The 16,923-nt window shown below is 40.1% G+C and overlaps 1 protein-coding gene across 2 annotated transcripts in view; it reads right to left on the bottom strand.

Annotated features, from left to right (window-relative positions):
• The window catches only part of cgnl1 (cingulin-like 1), a 35,049-nt gene that overhangs the window by 16,035 nt on the left and 2,091 nt on the right, over positions 1–16,923 (bottom strand). For both annotated transcript variants that reach the window (XM_082531858.1, XM_082531859.1), the window contains exons 2-8: positions 13,960–15,550; positions 13,706–13,800; positions 11,937–12,042; positions 11,426–11,527; positions 10,741–10,877; positions 8,619–8,757; positions 8,085–8,297 (exon numbers count right to left, since the gene is read on the bottom strand). In XM_082531858.1, coding sequence (XP_082387984.1) covers positions 8,085–8,297; positions 8,619–8,757; positions 10,741–10,877; positions 11,426–11,527; positions 11,937–12,042; positions 13,706–13,800; positions 13,960–15,498 — 2,331 coding nt within the window. In that variant the 5' untranslated portion in view covers positions 15,499–15,550. The remainder of the gene's footprint in view (positions 1–8,084; positions 8,298–8,618; positions 8,758–10,740; positions 10,878–11,425; positions 11,528–11,936; positions 12,043–13,705; positions 13,801–13,959; positions 15,551–16,923) is intronic.

Below are 16,923 nucleotides of genomic sequence, written 5' to 3'. Positions count from 1 at the left end.
CCTGTATTAAATACGCGATGGGTGCCTCCCAGTTTCAGGCCAGTCAGACCTGTTTTCCGCTGTCACAACATAACCGCCCTCATCACCCACTCACTGGATAATTTAGTTTGGTCAGACGAGAAGAGCAAGAAGGTTCTGGATTTGAATCAACCAGCCGCCTGAGCCTTTGGGTGGAGTGTTTCTATGTTCTCCACATACCTGCAAAGGTTCCTGCCAGGTACCCTAGCTGCCTCCCACAGTCCAGACATGTCTGTTAGATTACTTGGCAAGTTTAAATTGGCCACTATGACTATGCATTGGCTTTGCAAGCCTGTCCAGGGTGTATCCCGCCTTTCACCGTATGACAGTCGGGATAAGCTCCAGCAACCCTATGATCCCCAACTGGATAAACACCAAGAACATGAATGGAAGCCTGGATAGATGGATGAACCACAAAAAACATCTGCAGATTTTATAAAAAAAAAAAAAGAAAAGAAAAGGAATTTGCTTTTTATAACATAATACAATTTCTCACCAGCACAAACTGCAGCCTCAAAAGTGGCCAAGTTGAATCAACACCTGTCTCAGGAAATATGACATATAGTGCTATTTCCAGCTTCTGCCTTGGACTCTACTGCCATGGCTTTGTTATTTATATTGTACTGAGACTTGGTCTACTGGTTTTAGTTAAATCTTTGGTTGCATGTACCATCTGAAACTTAACATTTAAGAGCAACTTAGCTTTTGGCTCACAAGGATTCATCTACCTGCCTCCCTAGCCACCTATCCACATAATGTAAATGATAATAGTTCCCATTCTTTGCAGGGTGGATGTATCTTTATCAAATTCCATTACATTTTTCGCTTGATGTGCTTCCATAAACTGGCATCTGGTTGAATAAATAAATACTCAGTTTTTTGTGTAAGTTTAGGCTAAAATGTTTGAGATGATCAGATGTTCTGTGTCAAATTGTGTTACAGCAGCCCTCCAAATGCTGAAAACTAATTAAAAAGCTGACAAATCAGTTTTATAGACAACAAATGCTGGTAACCATCTTTATGACCACTTTCTAGGAAGATTAAACTCTATAATAAATGTGGATTTACCGATTAAATTACTGATTAAAGTGTGATTGTGTTGAGGGCAATAAACAAAGCTGTAACTACAGTAATAAAGGAATAACGTGTGGCATGATGGTGTCTGTGCTCCATTTCTGCATGTCCCACTTCCCACATTGGGTCACGTGTTAAAAACAAGAGCAAAGCCACCCAGCCAGAAGGAGAGAGACCCTTCTGCTGTCTGTGGGAAGAAGTGGGAGGGGATGCAGTGACACGATTAGTCAGTTTTTAATGAAAAGTTTCCCATCTGCATCGTTAATTTATTTTAAGTGACTTTAATAGACCTGCACTATAACACATTTATCTCACAATATCAGGAACACCTGTGAACTTAAGTGTTCATACTGCTAATAGAAAAATCTTTTTTTATTTGGCTCTTAGAGAAATACTGAATTTTAAATTTCTTCAGGGTTTTACTGCCTTAATTCTCTTGCTTTTCACTAGTACAAAAAGTTAATAATTTGTTAAAGCAGTATTAAAGTTTACCCAGCAATCACTGAAGGATTAGTACTAAAGAAACCTCACTTTATCAGCTATTATTTGTTTATTTTGTCTATTTATTATATTCATTTATCACCACTTCAACTTGTGACCAACAACACAAGCTGACTTCAGTGTATTAGTGAAATATCAAAGAAGAATACGTATTAAGATTATACTGCTGTTACACTTGTCCTTCTACCCTAAACTCAAAGATTGACTTGGGACCTCATGTGTACTCTAACTGTTTACCTAGAGTTGCACATTAACTAACTTTGTGCAGTCTTTGAAGCAACTCCAATGCTCAAGCGAAGCGAATACTTAGAAAGGTCGTTTGCTACAGTGAAATCTTGGCTTAGCTTTTCCTACCGACCTATTAACAAACTTCAGAAAAAGAGTAAAGAGTGAAATCCTCAAACAGCTAAAGTGCTGATCATGTCAGAGTAACTTCTATACATCACAGATGAATTTAAGATTATTTCATTGGATATAATGGATTATTTAGTACATTAACTTTCACCTAAAATGCTTGGGCAACAAGTAAACAAATCCAAAATGCAACTCTAATACATTCAAGGTACATGTTATTTTTAAATATTAGATTTACAGTAAACAGATAGAAAGGAAGCTTCTCCAAATAAAGACATTTTCCACACAGGGAGCTGCTAAAATGTCATCCTTTCTCCCCCTTCCTGATTCCTGGTGTTGTTCTTTGTGGGTTTTGTTTTCATTCGGGGGTTTCTTTTCTGCAACTTCAAGATTATAATTATAATGATTAATAGATGTACAAAGAACAAAATCCAAGAAAACCTATTCAGGTAGTACAAGTATATACAAAGAACACTACTGAAAGACTGTTTTCATCAAGGTGAGACTTTGATAAAGACTTTTTTTTTCCTTCCAAAGAACACAAAAATAATTTTACAAGAAGACAGAGAGTAGTGTTCTTCGGATACACTTGTACTGCATGATATTTAGCATGCTTTTCTTGGTTTTACTCTTTGCATAACCACCAGCCCTACTGAAAAGCACCTGTTAGAGCAGCCATTTGAGCCACATAGTGCTTTTTAAAATAATATTAACACATTTTAAAAGAAATGCATTACATATATAATATGTAAAAACAGCTTGGGCCTCAGCTAAGAATTCACCATTCAAAAATTATCACCTCCTCCATCTCCATCTGTGCAGGTACAACAACTGATTCAAGACAGGAAGCTAAGTCAGATGGAGCAGTGACCAAAACATTTTTGGCTTTCCCTTTAGATGAATTTGCAATAGAATATATTAACATTTCTTACCTTCCCAACTTTAGTCAAAACAGAGGTCAAAGGTATGCAAATCTGCTAAAATAAGCACTAAAGGCTACAGGAAGTCTTTTATACATTGTCAGTGCACAAAACACCAGAGGGAGTGTTTGATGTGTTATTTGCATTTATCGGCATGTCACTTGCTTATTCTAACTAATCCTGTTCTTGTCACTGTGGAGTTTAAGTTTTTGACAGCTAGATAGATGGAGTTCTTTGCGGTCCTTGTTGGAAAGGAACTACTACACACACATGACTTAAGAAAATAAAACTGCCCAAGGTCATGTAGAGCTCACCGCCTTTTCTGCATGATGTCAGATTATCTGAACTTAACCCTGATATCAGGAAATTAAACTTGAAAAACTTATTCGGGGAGTGCAGAAGCTGTGATTTGGTTCAACTACTCAAAGTATGTATTACAAACACAACAGCTATCTTTAATTTAAAAAACAGATACCTGACAGACACCCGAAACTAAGGTTAACTGCAACAGGAGACCTGTCATGTACTAATGAAAGAAAGGATTGAAGTACAAATTAAAATGTGAAACCTGAGAAGTACTAAAATCTCCTTGGGTAAAAGCGTAATCAAATATAGTCTTGTCCTCAGAGAAATGTGAGTGGAAACCAGCTTTTAAAACAGTCTCTGTGCAAGGCCCCTTTGCAAGGCCCCTTTGCAAGGACGTAACAACCAGACAAAATGGCACCAAATAAGTTCTATAAGAGGCACTGATGTTTCTTATTTAAGGAAAATTCAAAGCAAGACAAAGTACAGCTGAAGTAAAGCATTCTGAACCACTTTTTAATAAATAAATAAATTACAAAGCCTTTAACAAACAGTGGTAACACTGTTTGTTCACTCACAGACCACAGAGTGTCAGTAAAATCAGGTATCACAGTCCAGAATAAAGTTCAATCAAATGCTGAGCAGAAACAGAAAGAGACCAGAAAACTGCATATATTCTAGTTTTTTCAGGCCAAAGTTGACAGAAATGAAATAGAGCTATGAGTGAGAAAAGAAACACCTATAATACACATCCCACACAACAAGTCAATCCAGAGAATTTACAACAAACGCAGAGACCTCAGCCCACACATCAATTTACTATCACATTTAATTTCATGTGGCGAAGCAGCCTGCTGGCATTAATCCAAATACAAGATGCAAAAGTATGAAACAGGTTCAGATTCCTCTCTTTGTGGCCAAACCAAACAGAAAGCAGAACAACAAACATCTCTGCACATCTCAACAGGAGATGAGTGTTTTACTTGACTTCTGTGAGATGTTTTGGCAGATTGGGCTCCTGCAAAAACAATAAATACAAAAATCCAGGCCACTGCCTAGTTTTACACAAACCTGACCCATGTTTAGCTGTGCTGCAACATTTTCTGAACTGAACACCTGAGTGAGCTGCAGGGTATTTAGTTCCTGGTTTTCATAGCTTTTAAAGTCATCAATCTATAAAGTTATCACCACAGCTCTTTGAAGACCAAGAAGTAAATCGCCTAATATTTCAACAAGATATAAACTGCTAATTCCTCGCCATCTCTGTCAAGATAATCATTTCCTTCCTTGCTTGCTGTCCTGCATCTCATGCCTCTTCTTCCCAGTCGCCTGGTAAATCAGCTCCCAAAGCTACGCTGGGAAATACAGAGCTATCATCAAACACACAGACTCATGCTGAAGTCTTTACTTTCAAAACAAGCCTGAGGGGGAACTCTTCTCTGAGCTACACAAGTTTGATGATCAGACAGAGAGACTTCAGTTCACACACTGGCAGAGATTACTGAAGAGGCAGGCTGAGATAGAGTACAGGCCAGAAAATGAACTGCATTTAGGTCCACATGAGATCACTGTGGAGTGTTGTGTGGAAACTGTGGAGTTAGGAAATGAAGAATACAGCATTTGGGATTGAGGTTAGAGATGAGAGCGTGATAACAATCTGGCTGTGTTACACACTGTGGTTTGGATCTGTAGGTGAAACATAACAAGAGCTGGAAATGATGCGATAAGCACAAGGCTCTGTCTTTACAGTTAGGAAGGGCTGAGACCTTTTAAAGCCTCTAACACTGAAAATATGGAGCACTGTAGTGACGGAGAAGCAACTGCAGCACCCTGAAGAGGAATAAATGAAAATATCTGAACCTCTCCCGCAGATCGGAGCAGGTACACTATAACAAAGCTGGAGCTGAGTAAAGAGGAGGTCTACAGGGTGCACATTCCCCACTCTAACCCTGGCATTCCTGGAAACGAACCCTAATCTCTACTCACCACACCTCATCTTTCTGCATTTTTCACATACTAGCACATGTCTAGTTCCCAATGAGTACATATCTTTAGTTACAGAACATTAAGAATGGTGCTAATGCTGGTTAAATAAGCGGTGGCTAATTTACATAAAACAATAAAACCAACGTTTTTCAGCCTAGATAAAATTCCATACATTTCATCTCATCAAAAACACAATGTAGCTTTTAAGTTGAGACACAAAGCAGCCCCCCACCCTTCTTTCACAGGGGTCAGCCTTGCATCCCCTCTCTTGCAGCATACTGACCCACTTATTCTGCATGTCCCAACCCCCGCTGCTTTTATTGTGTGAAACAAACTCATCATTCATCAGCAACTGAGGTCCACAATTACCCCGACTCTTTCAGAGTGCAGAGAGAAGAGGGGACGTGACGCGATCAGGAACAGCAGCTCATTAGATTAGTGATGGCTCGTCACTGCAATTAACTAATATACAGAGGGATTTCGCGTTCCACTTTCCACCATTCCTGTCCACAAGAGCAGGTCTGGTCACTGCAAATATCAGGGCCAACAAAGAGGAAGGCACCTAAACAAAGGTAGCACTTCAGTTAGAGGGCAGGGTGAAATATTCACAATATGTATTTTAGCTGTGACTGCAAATTATTTACTTAATGTGTCATTTACATGCTGGCAAGACTGTCTATTTAATCAAAATTTGTATGCCATTACAATTGAATTACAAAAAATAAACAAAATAAAAAACAAGATTACTGAGATAAAAGAATTACATTGTTGCTTTGTTGACTTTTGATAAACAAGAAAGGTAAAACCAATTCAGAAAAACTTTTGTCCATTGTGAGGCTCCTTGAAACAAGAGTTACTGTGTTAAACATAATACTAAGCAATCATGGGTATGATTTTTTCTTTAATCGGGCAGCCTTGCATGCTGATTTGTTTAGATTTTTTTTCTCTCTACTTGCATGTTGCCCAGCATAAACAACATATATTAAACTGGTAAAGGAATGCCACTGCGTTAGATGGATACAATTTCATATTCTGCATAGTAATCGATACACCAGACTGGAGAAAACATTAATTCAAGGAAAATAAAGGAAACAATTCAACAAGAGGCAGCTTTTATACCTCACAAGAGAAAAAACAATGACCTTATCTTGCCAAATGTTTACAATGCACTGAGGGTAAATCCCTGATGACCTCAGGCGAGCAGTACCTCTGTTTGACAAAAGGAAGTGTTCTCATAGAGCCTTGTTACACAGCAATGCTGTGGACCCCAACCAGGCCTCCAGGAAGCTGAGAACAAGGACAAGTTCCACTCGTGAAGATAAACAGGACACACGTGGGTCACAAAAAACAACCTACTGACAACAATGCATCTTCAGTGCCATTCAAAGCTATTCTTCTCATCTTCTCCTATTTCTGAAACAACAGATGACGACCCCTCTAACTAGAAAATGCACTTTTTTCATTTATTAGTAATGAATGGCCCATCACTAACACTAATCTGGAAATATTATGTGGTGCAAGTGTAACACAGAAAACTACTGATGCACTCCAACTTCTGGTAAAAATGATATATACTAGTGGTGCAGAATAATACGGAATGGTTCAGATTTCTTAAGACAGTTGTGAAGCTTGCCAGAAATCGTCATAATGATGATAAAACTTTCTCTGCGCTACAATAATGACCTTGACTGTAAGGCAATACTTACAAATACAGACAAATGTTTCTAAATTGTAATTTTAAAAAGTTCTCCTTGTAAGAAGACTAAGCCATTAAGAAAGACTTCGCATGAAAAATGATGATGAGCAACATTTAAATGTTACATAGCGTTTTGTTTTCATTTTATCAGTTTGCTCTGTTGACTCAGCTCATCCACAGTGAACTCAAGTGGAGGTCAATTTCCACTTCACTGAAAAGAACAAACAACTCACATCGCACAACTCTAGACTGAATTGATGAATATTTCAAGGTTTAGTACAACACATGCGAAAAGACGAGTTAGTAGCAGTTTTCTACATTTCTATTAAGGCGTAAAGTAGTTTTGAGAAACTACTATTCACCAACATAAATTAAAGAGCATTAGTTTTAAGGGTCAGCAGATTAGAAAAAACAACAAGGCCTTTTTGCTTCCCTTTCATGCTTATCGTGCATTTCTTTTTTATAGAAATGTAGTTACTCTGATTAAAATGACCAAGCGTATCTTTCTGCCTATTTTAAAACCAACTGCCTCGGAATCTGCATACTCAGTGTCACAGCTGTGTAACTACTGAAAGTGTAAATAATGGCACTTCAAAGCAGAGGACCAAACTCTAAGGCTACATCCACCCTAGCCCGGATAGATTTGAAAACAGCGTTTTCGTCTGAAAACGTTCCGCGTCCACACTAGTGAGTGAGGATTAAAGAATTTGAAGAAAAACTATCTGAAGCATGTACAAACTAGGGCTGTCAAAATTGAGAGCAAACAAAACAACTGCTGTATAATACCCTCCACTATCTTTGTTTAATTGGTCACATGACTGCATCACATGACAAAAATGCATCATCGTTTTTGAAAGTCTCCATTTTCGCTGTCCACACTGCGATGCAAAAGCACCGTCTTCAATTGTATTCATTTTCCAGAGCGTTTTCAAAATGCTGCATTTTCCTTCGAGGAAAACGCTGTCTCAGTGTGGACGGGAGACCAAAACGGAGAGAAAACTATGCGTTTTCAAACGAAACACATTAAGTGAGGACGTTGCCTAAGATGAACTTAAAATCCACAGCAAACAGGGTTACAGTACCCCTGACTGTGCTTATACCCACACCTCTCTGTAACACTCTGTAACATTGTGCTGTGGGTGAGATGGCAAATAAGCGAAAACAGAGAAGGAATCAAAGTAGAGGAGAGTGGAGGAAGGGAACTGAGGGAAACTACATGGGAAGCTGAGTACCTGCTTGGCCTCCTCCAAAGATGTCTGCAGCTTGCTTATTTCCTTCTCGTACTGCTCCTTCATTTTATCCAGCTCCTGATCATGAGCGGCCACCTCTTCCTTCAAAGCTCCTTTCAGAGCCGTTAGCTCCCTTTCTCGCCTCCTCAGCACCTCCTCCTGTTCCTCTTTGGCTAGGATAGCTTCCTGCATTTCTACCTTGAGCTGCATCATCTCCTATGGAAAATGCAGACATTTTGACAACTTTAGTCCAGAATTTGCAGAAGAAAAAAAAAAGCTTTCAGCAACTATAATGTCAATGTGATCATTTTAGCTACAATGTAAAGAATTTAGGAAATCAGTGATAGGTTAATTGCTATACAGGCTGCGTTTAGATCTTTTGAATATTACGTGAAACAGGAACTTAAAGGCTTAAATCTTCTATATTGTTTTATGAATAAAGTTAATTAACCCTAATGCAACCCCCCCCCCCCCAAAAAAACGCAAGAACAATAAACATTTATTTTTCTTTCTATAACAAAGGGCACTGTGGCTCACCACCATAAGCATGTCTTTCTCTCCATCAGCAGCAGACTTCTTGGCTGAGTCGAGTTCATCATGCATCTCTGACAGCTGGTCCTGCAGGTCTCTGATCTCTGTCTGATGTTGCTCCCTTTCCATTTTCACCTGGAAAAGCCTAACAAACCATTCAACATGTCACAGCATGGTACAGGTCCTTTTCATACACTGCACACATGTACAAACATACCCATGCATCTGCGCCTTAATTCATGTACAAATGGCATCAAATGTGGTTGAGCTGAATGTAACGCCTCTAGAGCACACTCGTTAAAATGAATAACTGTATGATTGAAAACCAATAATTTCTAATCTGCTTCTTCATCTCTGAGGCAGAGGATGATAAGTGATGTGAGACACCTTAAACAAAAACCACACAGTAATAAATTGATAAAGACTGGCCTCAAATGCAACATGCTATAATTTTTACAAATTATTTATTCATTTATTTTTTTAAAAGGTAACATACTGATTCAAGAGTAGACGGCATAAACTGAAATGTCCCTGATTGATTTGCAGCTGGAAATAAGGCTCAATTAATTTTAAAGAAAAGAGTCAGAGGAGTAAAGACTTCTTTGGTACTCTTCAAGCTGAAAAGCACAGCTAAGCTGAAGCTACAGATAATAAACTGAAGAACAAGGAAATGATAATTAAAGATCCTGAATTCACAGAACAAAACATTATGATAAAAGGACCAACACAGACACAGGAAGAAATTAAAGAAAAAAGCTCAGTTTTCAACAGCATGAAATTCTCATGAAGTGTTACACAAATTAAAAACACAAAACCATTTGCTCGAAGATTGGCAACTTTGCTACAATTTCCTTTTCAACCATGCAGAGCTCAAAACAAAACAAGGAAGCTATGAATAGTGGCGACACTCTGTACTTGAATGACTGTGAAAACAATTACACGAAAAGCAGTTTGGAACGGGACAGTTAGTGCTGTGATTGAATGGTAAATGAGTCACCAGGCACACAGGAATATAGAGGGTAAAAGATAAACCTACCAAACTCATGGGGACACAAAGAGTTGTACTACAACACAGAGGTACTGATATGGTAACCACAGTAACTATCAACAGTCTGGGCCGTTTCAACAACAGATCTCCATTACTGTTACTTAAATCACACTTTTGATACACCTGAAAAAAGGAGGTGCTTCACCCACTGGCTTTGAGTATGTTCCCAACTACCCATGTGGGGGCTTCATAGCTAGTCATTAGAAACCAGTACTGCAGCAATACAAACAAAATGCCACCACATGTACTTCCAGTTTTAATCACTTAAGGACAAAAAACAACAAAAATCCAGTATGTGTGGGTTACGGGGGTGCATTCGTCCCTATGGCATTGGCAGCTTACACTTTGGGAAAGTCACCATCAATACTGAAAGGTTTAAAGAGGTGTTTGAGCAATACATGCTCAAATCCAGATCACTTTTGGGTTTGTTTATTTTTTTAGTCAAGTCCTTGCGGATTTCAGCAAGACAATGCTAAACCACATATTGCATCTATTACAACGGCATGGCTTCATAGTAGAAGAGTCCAGGTGCTAAACCTGCTGCCCTGCAGGTCGAAAGTCCAGATCATCAACTGAAACATTTGGTGTATCATGAAATGGAAAATGGACTGCTGAGCAAAAGTTCTGAAACTTGTGTCCTCAGTTCACAGATGTTTTCACAGACTGATGTTAAAAGAAGCTACACAGCTGTAAACATGGCCCTGTCCCAACTTTTTAAAGATGTGTTTCTGCCATTTATTAAAAATTACCTTTTTTTTATTTCTTAAGGTGAAACATTTTGTCATTTTTTTCATCACTGTGTTGGACTGCAGCTGATGATGGTAGACTTTGATTTGGTGATCCACTGAAAGCTGTGGGATCACTCTTACCAGAACCAGCAGCAGGTGGAGAATCAATAGTCTACCATCACAAGCTGCAATCCAACACGGTGAAGTCAGAGTTCATCTGCAGGATGAGAGAGTCACTGGAGAGGCAGCTGACAAAAAAAATACCCATTTATCTATTTGAAATTAACTGCTTATAAAATATTTTATTTAATACGCCTCTTAAGGAGGCAATTTGCAACTCCTTTACACTTACTCTTCCACTGTGGTCTGTAGGTCAGCTTCTGTTTTGGCATGTTTTTCCTTCAGGTGCTTGTACTCTTCCATGCTCTGCTGTATCTTCTCCTGCAGCTCCTTTAAATCTGCAGCCGTCCTTTTGTCAGCCTGATTTTTCTGTAAGTAAAAATGACAAGGTTATTACAGCTTGTGTGTTTAAGTAGAGACACGCATCTAGTCTTTTACATTTCTTAAACTAAGCTTTAGCATTTGAAATGAACATTTTTATTTATTGTTTGCTGAAAGTAAGTTTGAGGATTCAGCGTTTTTTGATTACAGGACGTGTTTTAAGTATAGCAAGCAGTGCCATTGATATACCATCAGCATATCAATGGCACATATTTTACCCCAAAGTCAACGCCTGGCCAACACTATCCATATTTGATTATTTAGCTTCTTATTTAATTCCTTACCTAACAGATCAACTAAATAATGAGTTTTCAAGGGAGTAGCCTATTTGTTGCATTATTCTGTTAGCCTTTGTACTACGCTTAGTCAATGCTACACCCAAACACTAGTCTTTAAATTCAGCTAGTTGAACAGTAATCCTGTAAAGCTCCTTTTCAGCCAAACCCTTGATTAAAGGATATTCTCAAATAACAACAAGTTAAGCAATAAAACCAACATAAACAAGCTGGTCATAGAGACAGTCGCACTGTTCTTACCATGCTTCGTTCCTCTAGTTCTCTTTTCAGTTCAGACATTTCTTTCTCCAGTTCAGCATTTTGCTCCTGCAGAGCTTTGGTCTGAGCAGCAAGATCCTGGGCCTGGAGAAAACAAACAATTTAGAGGTGCTCATTTCTTATTAATCCATTACAAATACAAATGGAGACTAGGTCTTTGGACAGTAGTACCCTGATAAATTAAATAATCTTCGGGTAACAGTAAACAGCTTTGGTGTTAACATCTCATGAAAGCACACAATATTTAATCATCAATCGCCTTAAATAAAAATGAATTTTAATAATGAAACCAGTCTGGCTAATCTCCCACCCATTTAATGGTAGGCAGACTAAAGAATTAAGCTGGTGCTGCTCTTTTACTCCACCCCAATCACCACCAATTGTGATATAAAGATGCATAAAGATGACATCTTGTTTGACATCTCGTTGGCATTTAACACTGTAACTGTAGACTGCCACTGTGCACAAGCAGAATGACATAAAATGGCCTTACTTTGTTGTCGCCTTGCGCACTTGCTGTGGCCCGAGACTTCAATGTCTGTATCTTCTCAAACACAACGTTGACCTTTTTCTTCGTCATCTCATCATTATCATTGCTCCTGCAGACGTGCACACAGACAGTTGCGTTAAAACACTCTGCTTATCAAAGGTTTCAAAAACTTTATTTCAATGTTGTGGCGGCCAGAAGTTAATCCCAGATTGTTCTGGGAAAACAGTAGCTTATTCCCCTCCTTAGAAGGGGAGAGAAAGGATCATGCTGCCTGGAAGTGACACCTCATAGCACAAACAGCGCCATTATAGCCATCCAATAAACTGTTAGACACATAAACACAATCCAAATAGGCAGTGTATTTTATTTTCGGAACTACATTGGTATATAAAATGCAGCTATATAAATATATACATTTCAGTTTTTTCTATTATATATTTAAAAAAATGGCTACAAGGGCTAAGAGATCTCACCATTCCTACTCCAATAAAAAACGCAAGTAAATTTCTGTAGTCAGGTCTAAGTTTCGTTTATTTTAGATAGTAAATGGACCAGCACTTACACAGCACTTTTCTACCCTACCTGAGAACTCAAAGCGCTTTATATAACATGCCTCAGTCACCCATTCACACAGGCCTGGCTCTGCCTCCTGAGCTACAGCCACCCGCCCAAATAATATAATAATTACTGAAACAAAAGATGGTGATGAGAAAGAAGCTAGGATTTACAGTATTGGGTAGAAGGACAACCACACCCACAACGTTTCTACACCAGCCCTATTATTTTCAGATGTCTTTAAAAACTAACAGACTAACCCATTGTTCTAAATAGTAAAAAAACATCAATTTCCTCCAACTTCAACTTCTCCTAAGTTTAAAAAGCAGCTTGGTCCTCGGCGTTGAACAATGCCCATTTCTGAGATCATCAACAGATGTCTGAAGGCCCAACGATCAGGGGATTTTCTAAAGTCACAGAAGAACATTTAATCCTTTAGTTCGGGTGAAAACATAAAATCAACAAAACTGAAGTTGCGCCATTTTCACTTGACAGCAGCGATAGATTATTTCAATAAATGGTGAGACTGACACTGAAAGCCAAACCCCTTAAATCTCCCCTCTCCTCATACACATGATTTTCATTAAACCGTTATAACCCCTGTTGCTGCATGTTTTTCTTCTGGGCCTTGGGAATGTAGTTCAATTTCAGCCCCTGCACTTCCATCTGTGCTTCCTTTCATTTGTCCTGTGGCTCCTGACCTGTTGCCCGACACACCCAAACAGCTTCCTGTTCGACTTCTACAATACCCCGATTCAATAACACATCCAGAAACTGTAGTGATTGTATTAACTGTAACTTTCTCCATGAAATTGTTACTGATGACAGTATTAACTGTTTAACTACTGAAAGACTCGCTGGTATCCATAGCCTAAATGCAAACTCGATGTAATTTTTTTCGAGACAGATCGTCTCCTCTACAGAAAGACAGGATTTTATTCATTATTTCACACTACACAAAGAACAAAGCTGACTAAAAGTGGGATTCTGCAGGAAAACAAATTCCAGACAACTGGATCGCTCACAGCCTGGATGGGAGGGTACGAAGACCACATTCCTTCGTTTTTATCACAAACAGTCCAGCTCAGATAAAAAAGGCACATTAATTTACTTCCACAGAACGGTTTCTTACTTTGTGTGAACAACACTCAGTTCTTGAGTCAAGATGTTTTCACAATATCTGGTCACATTTTGTATGGGAAAAAGTTCAGACTTACCCATCTTTAAGGTAATTGAACAAAATCTGTTTTGCTGTCTCTTCATTTGTTTGTTGTGACAGCTCCTGCTGACCTTTCAGGAGATCAGGTGTTGCCTGGATATGTCAGGAAGAGAGAGTGAGATCTTAACAAAATAAAAGAGAGGAACACTTCTCTCATAGATCATATTTTGAAAAATGCTACTTTAAATTAAAACGAAACATAACTTAAAACAAACAAATGTAGGATGCAGTGATAATGGTCTGACATTTTACCTGCACGTCCGCGTCTGTCCCGGGTTTTTTGTTTGCTAAAGAAGATGGCCTGGATAATGATGATGACAGTGATGATGTCAAAACCTTTTCACTTTCCTCACTCGCTTTAATCTTAAACGATAGAGAAGAGGACTGAGTCTGAGGGTTTTTGTAACCCTGTATAGAGCCAACACCTTTAGAAATGGTGTTCTGTGGGGAGCCAGGTGCACTGGTGGCATGAGATCTGGAATCAACGTGATCTAAAAGCCAGGAGTCCTGACTTCCAGCTGATTTCTGCATCCTCAGCTGTGAGGGAAGCAGGACATGCTCCTTGGATGTGCCTTGATGTAGCTCCGTGTAGCTAGAGCTATTTTGCAGGCCGAGGGCGCTATCAACACTCCGTGAGCGCTTCCTGTCCTCTGGATTGATCCTGTTTCTGCGCCCCGCCCTGCCTCTGCGTTGAGTGCCATCTTTGCCGTCAAACTTCTCAATGAGCTCATCAACACCGGGTATAGAGCCTGTGTCAATATCTCTGCCTGAACCAGGCATAAAAGGGATGTAGCGACGATTCTCGTGACGGTTTATGGTGTCTGCATAAAGGGCCTCCATTTGTTCATCCATTGGCGTCTTAGAGGTGGAAGATGAGGAGGAGTGGCGGGAACGGGAAGAAGGCTGAAGAATTGGCTCGCTGGAATCAGTCCTGCGCAGGGGAAGGACATCAGGCTCACGAGGGGTGCGCTCAAGGCTGGAGGTGGCACTGCTCCTAGGGCTCGACACAGTGGAGGGCTGAGGCTGGGCTGGAGGAACTGGTTGATGTGGAGTTTTAGAGGTCAGCTTGGGATGAGCTGGATTCAGGGTGGTAAGAGGAGCTTTGATCTGTGGCTGAGACAGTTGTGACTGTGGCCTGCTCTGAGGCTGAGTGAGCTGTGGCTTCAGCTTAGGAAAGCCTGCCTCATTCACACTCTGGGATGTAGGTTGTCTGTTCTCAAGCGGCGTGGCATCTTTTTTCCGGTCAAGGCTTGATGCCCTACGGTGAGATGCTGCAGACCTTGGGGACCAACTCTGGGGCTGGCTCCCAGTGTCAGGCCTTGAAGGAAGGCTGTTGAAACCCTCAAGGTTCAGGGAGTTGGTCTCTGGATCATACGGCTGTAGTATCTCAGGGTGCTTCTGGAAGTTCAGAAGGGAGGATGGTTTCTTTCCTTGGGATTCTGTGACACCATTTTGGGGACCAGTATAATGCAACATCTTCTGAGTCCTGTACTCCACAAAGGGGCTGTTAGATTCAGCCTCTTTGCCACGTCTAAAGTCATACTCATCGTAGCTGTTGATAAAAGAGTCTTCTGTGTCGATGTAGCCATTACCTCTGGGGTCCATATAAGTGTGGGGACCCCCATCCTGGTTGTTGAGAACCACAAATGGGTGTCCATCTATACCTTGGACTCGGATGCTGAGACCATATGTTCCAGCTCCATTACTTTGTGGCTTGGAAGGGCGGGATGGCTGAGCGTAGCCCCGCTGTGGTCCACTGCTAGGAATGCCAGACACTCTGTATGACTCCATCAGGAATGCAGAAGGAAAATAAATCCCTCTCCCTGGATCAACTGGCCCACCTCTGCAAGGAGAAGATTTAGAAGCACTGGATTAGTCAGAGATGAGATGCTACATAATTCAGCGACATCAACAAACATTCCTTAGATGTACTTTCAGCCAATAATGAAACTTTATTGTTCTAGCTTTCATTTTCCCTTCTTGTCTTGCATTCCTTCTATTCTACTTGTTTCGCAGGAGAGACCTTTGTGTCAAACTACTCAAGTAATGTGCTCTAACCAAATGAAGACAGTGCCCTCCCCTTGTGTTGCCTGTAACATCTCAGAAACCATAATATCCCTCAAGAGATGAGTCAACTTCTGCCACATTCTTTAACAACAGAAACAGCCAGGTACTGTTTAGCAAGGCCTCACAAGTGTGTGACTAACAGGTATGATATAACGAAATGACTGTTTACCATGCTTGACAAAGACTATGCCTTTCTCTTCACCTGCTAAAAGGTATCATCATGAATATGAATGAGTTAAACCAGGGAAACATCTCAAAGCTGTCATGTCTAAATAACTTCAGCAGGTGTTGGGTTCAGTTCTCTGTCTGTGTGCACAAACGGCACAGGTGAGCCTTGTAAATGACACTGTTAATTGCAGCCCTGGGAAAAGTCATGAAAAGCGGGCAACAAAATGTTATCGAGCCCTTTTCTGTCACATGCATAATAACTACAGGTCTGTCAAAGCTGACAGATTTGCAGCTAGACCGTGAGAGCGCAGCTGGCAATAAATATCAAACTGTGTACAAATATTAAAAGTGAGCCACCCGGTGTTTTTCAGGGAAGCCAGTGGAGACAAAGCCATCAGCAGCCACCATGTGCTTTTCACTGGACAATGGCCTTTCAATGTGTTCCTGTTTGTCTTGCTGATAGCATCCTTTTCTGATGTTACAATACAAAGATGGACAGAGGTGGGCCTGGAAGGAGGACACTGATAAGACTGACAAGAAAGGGCAAAAGCAGGATGTATCACATAAGTGTGAAATGGGTCAAGACAGACTTATGGACACAGATAATCATTTTGAAAACATAGTACTATGAGGGGTTTCATGGCAATGCACCTGTAAATTTGGCTGTTTTACATGTCTATTTTCAGGTTTTTCTAATTTGCTAGAAAGTGGATATTGCAGCAAAATGGTGGATTCCTCCCTGGTTTACCTTACCAGATGAACAGAGCTAGCTAAGGTAGTTCAACCATCTGCCTCCTGGATGCCTTACTTTGGAGGTTTTCCAGGCATGCCTAGCTAGGGGGAGACCCTGGGTAAAACAAAGAACTCCTTGGGGAGATTTTACATGTCCTTTTAAATTGCTCTTAAGTGGGTCAGATCAGTGTAACTACTCTTTAATAATATATGAAATAACACACTTCCTTTGAGATCTTCCAATATTGT

This window comes from Aulonocara stuartgranti, assembly GCF_965226115.1.
Source record: "Aulonocara stuartgranti genome assembly, chromosome: 1".
NCBI classification, from domain to species: domain Eukaryota; kingdom Metazoa; phylum Chordata; class Actinopteri; order Cichliformes; family Cichlidae; genus Aulonocara; species Aulonocara stuartgranti.
Note: the sequence above shows the minus strand (reverse complement) of the source record. Positions and strands in the feature narration are given on the sequence as shown.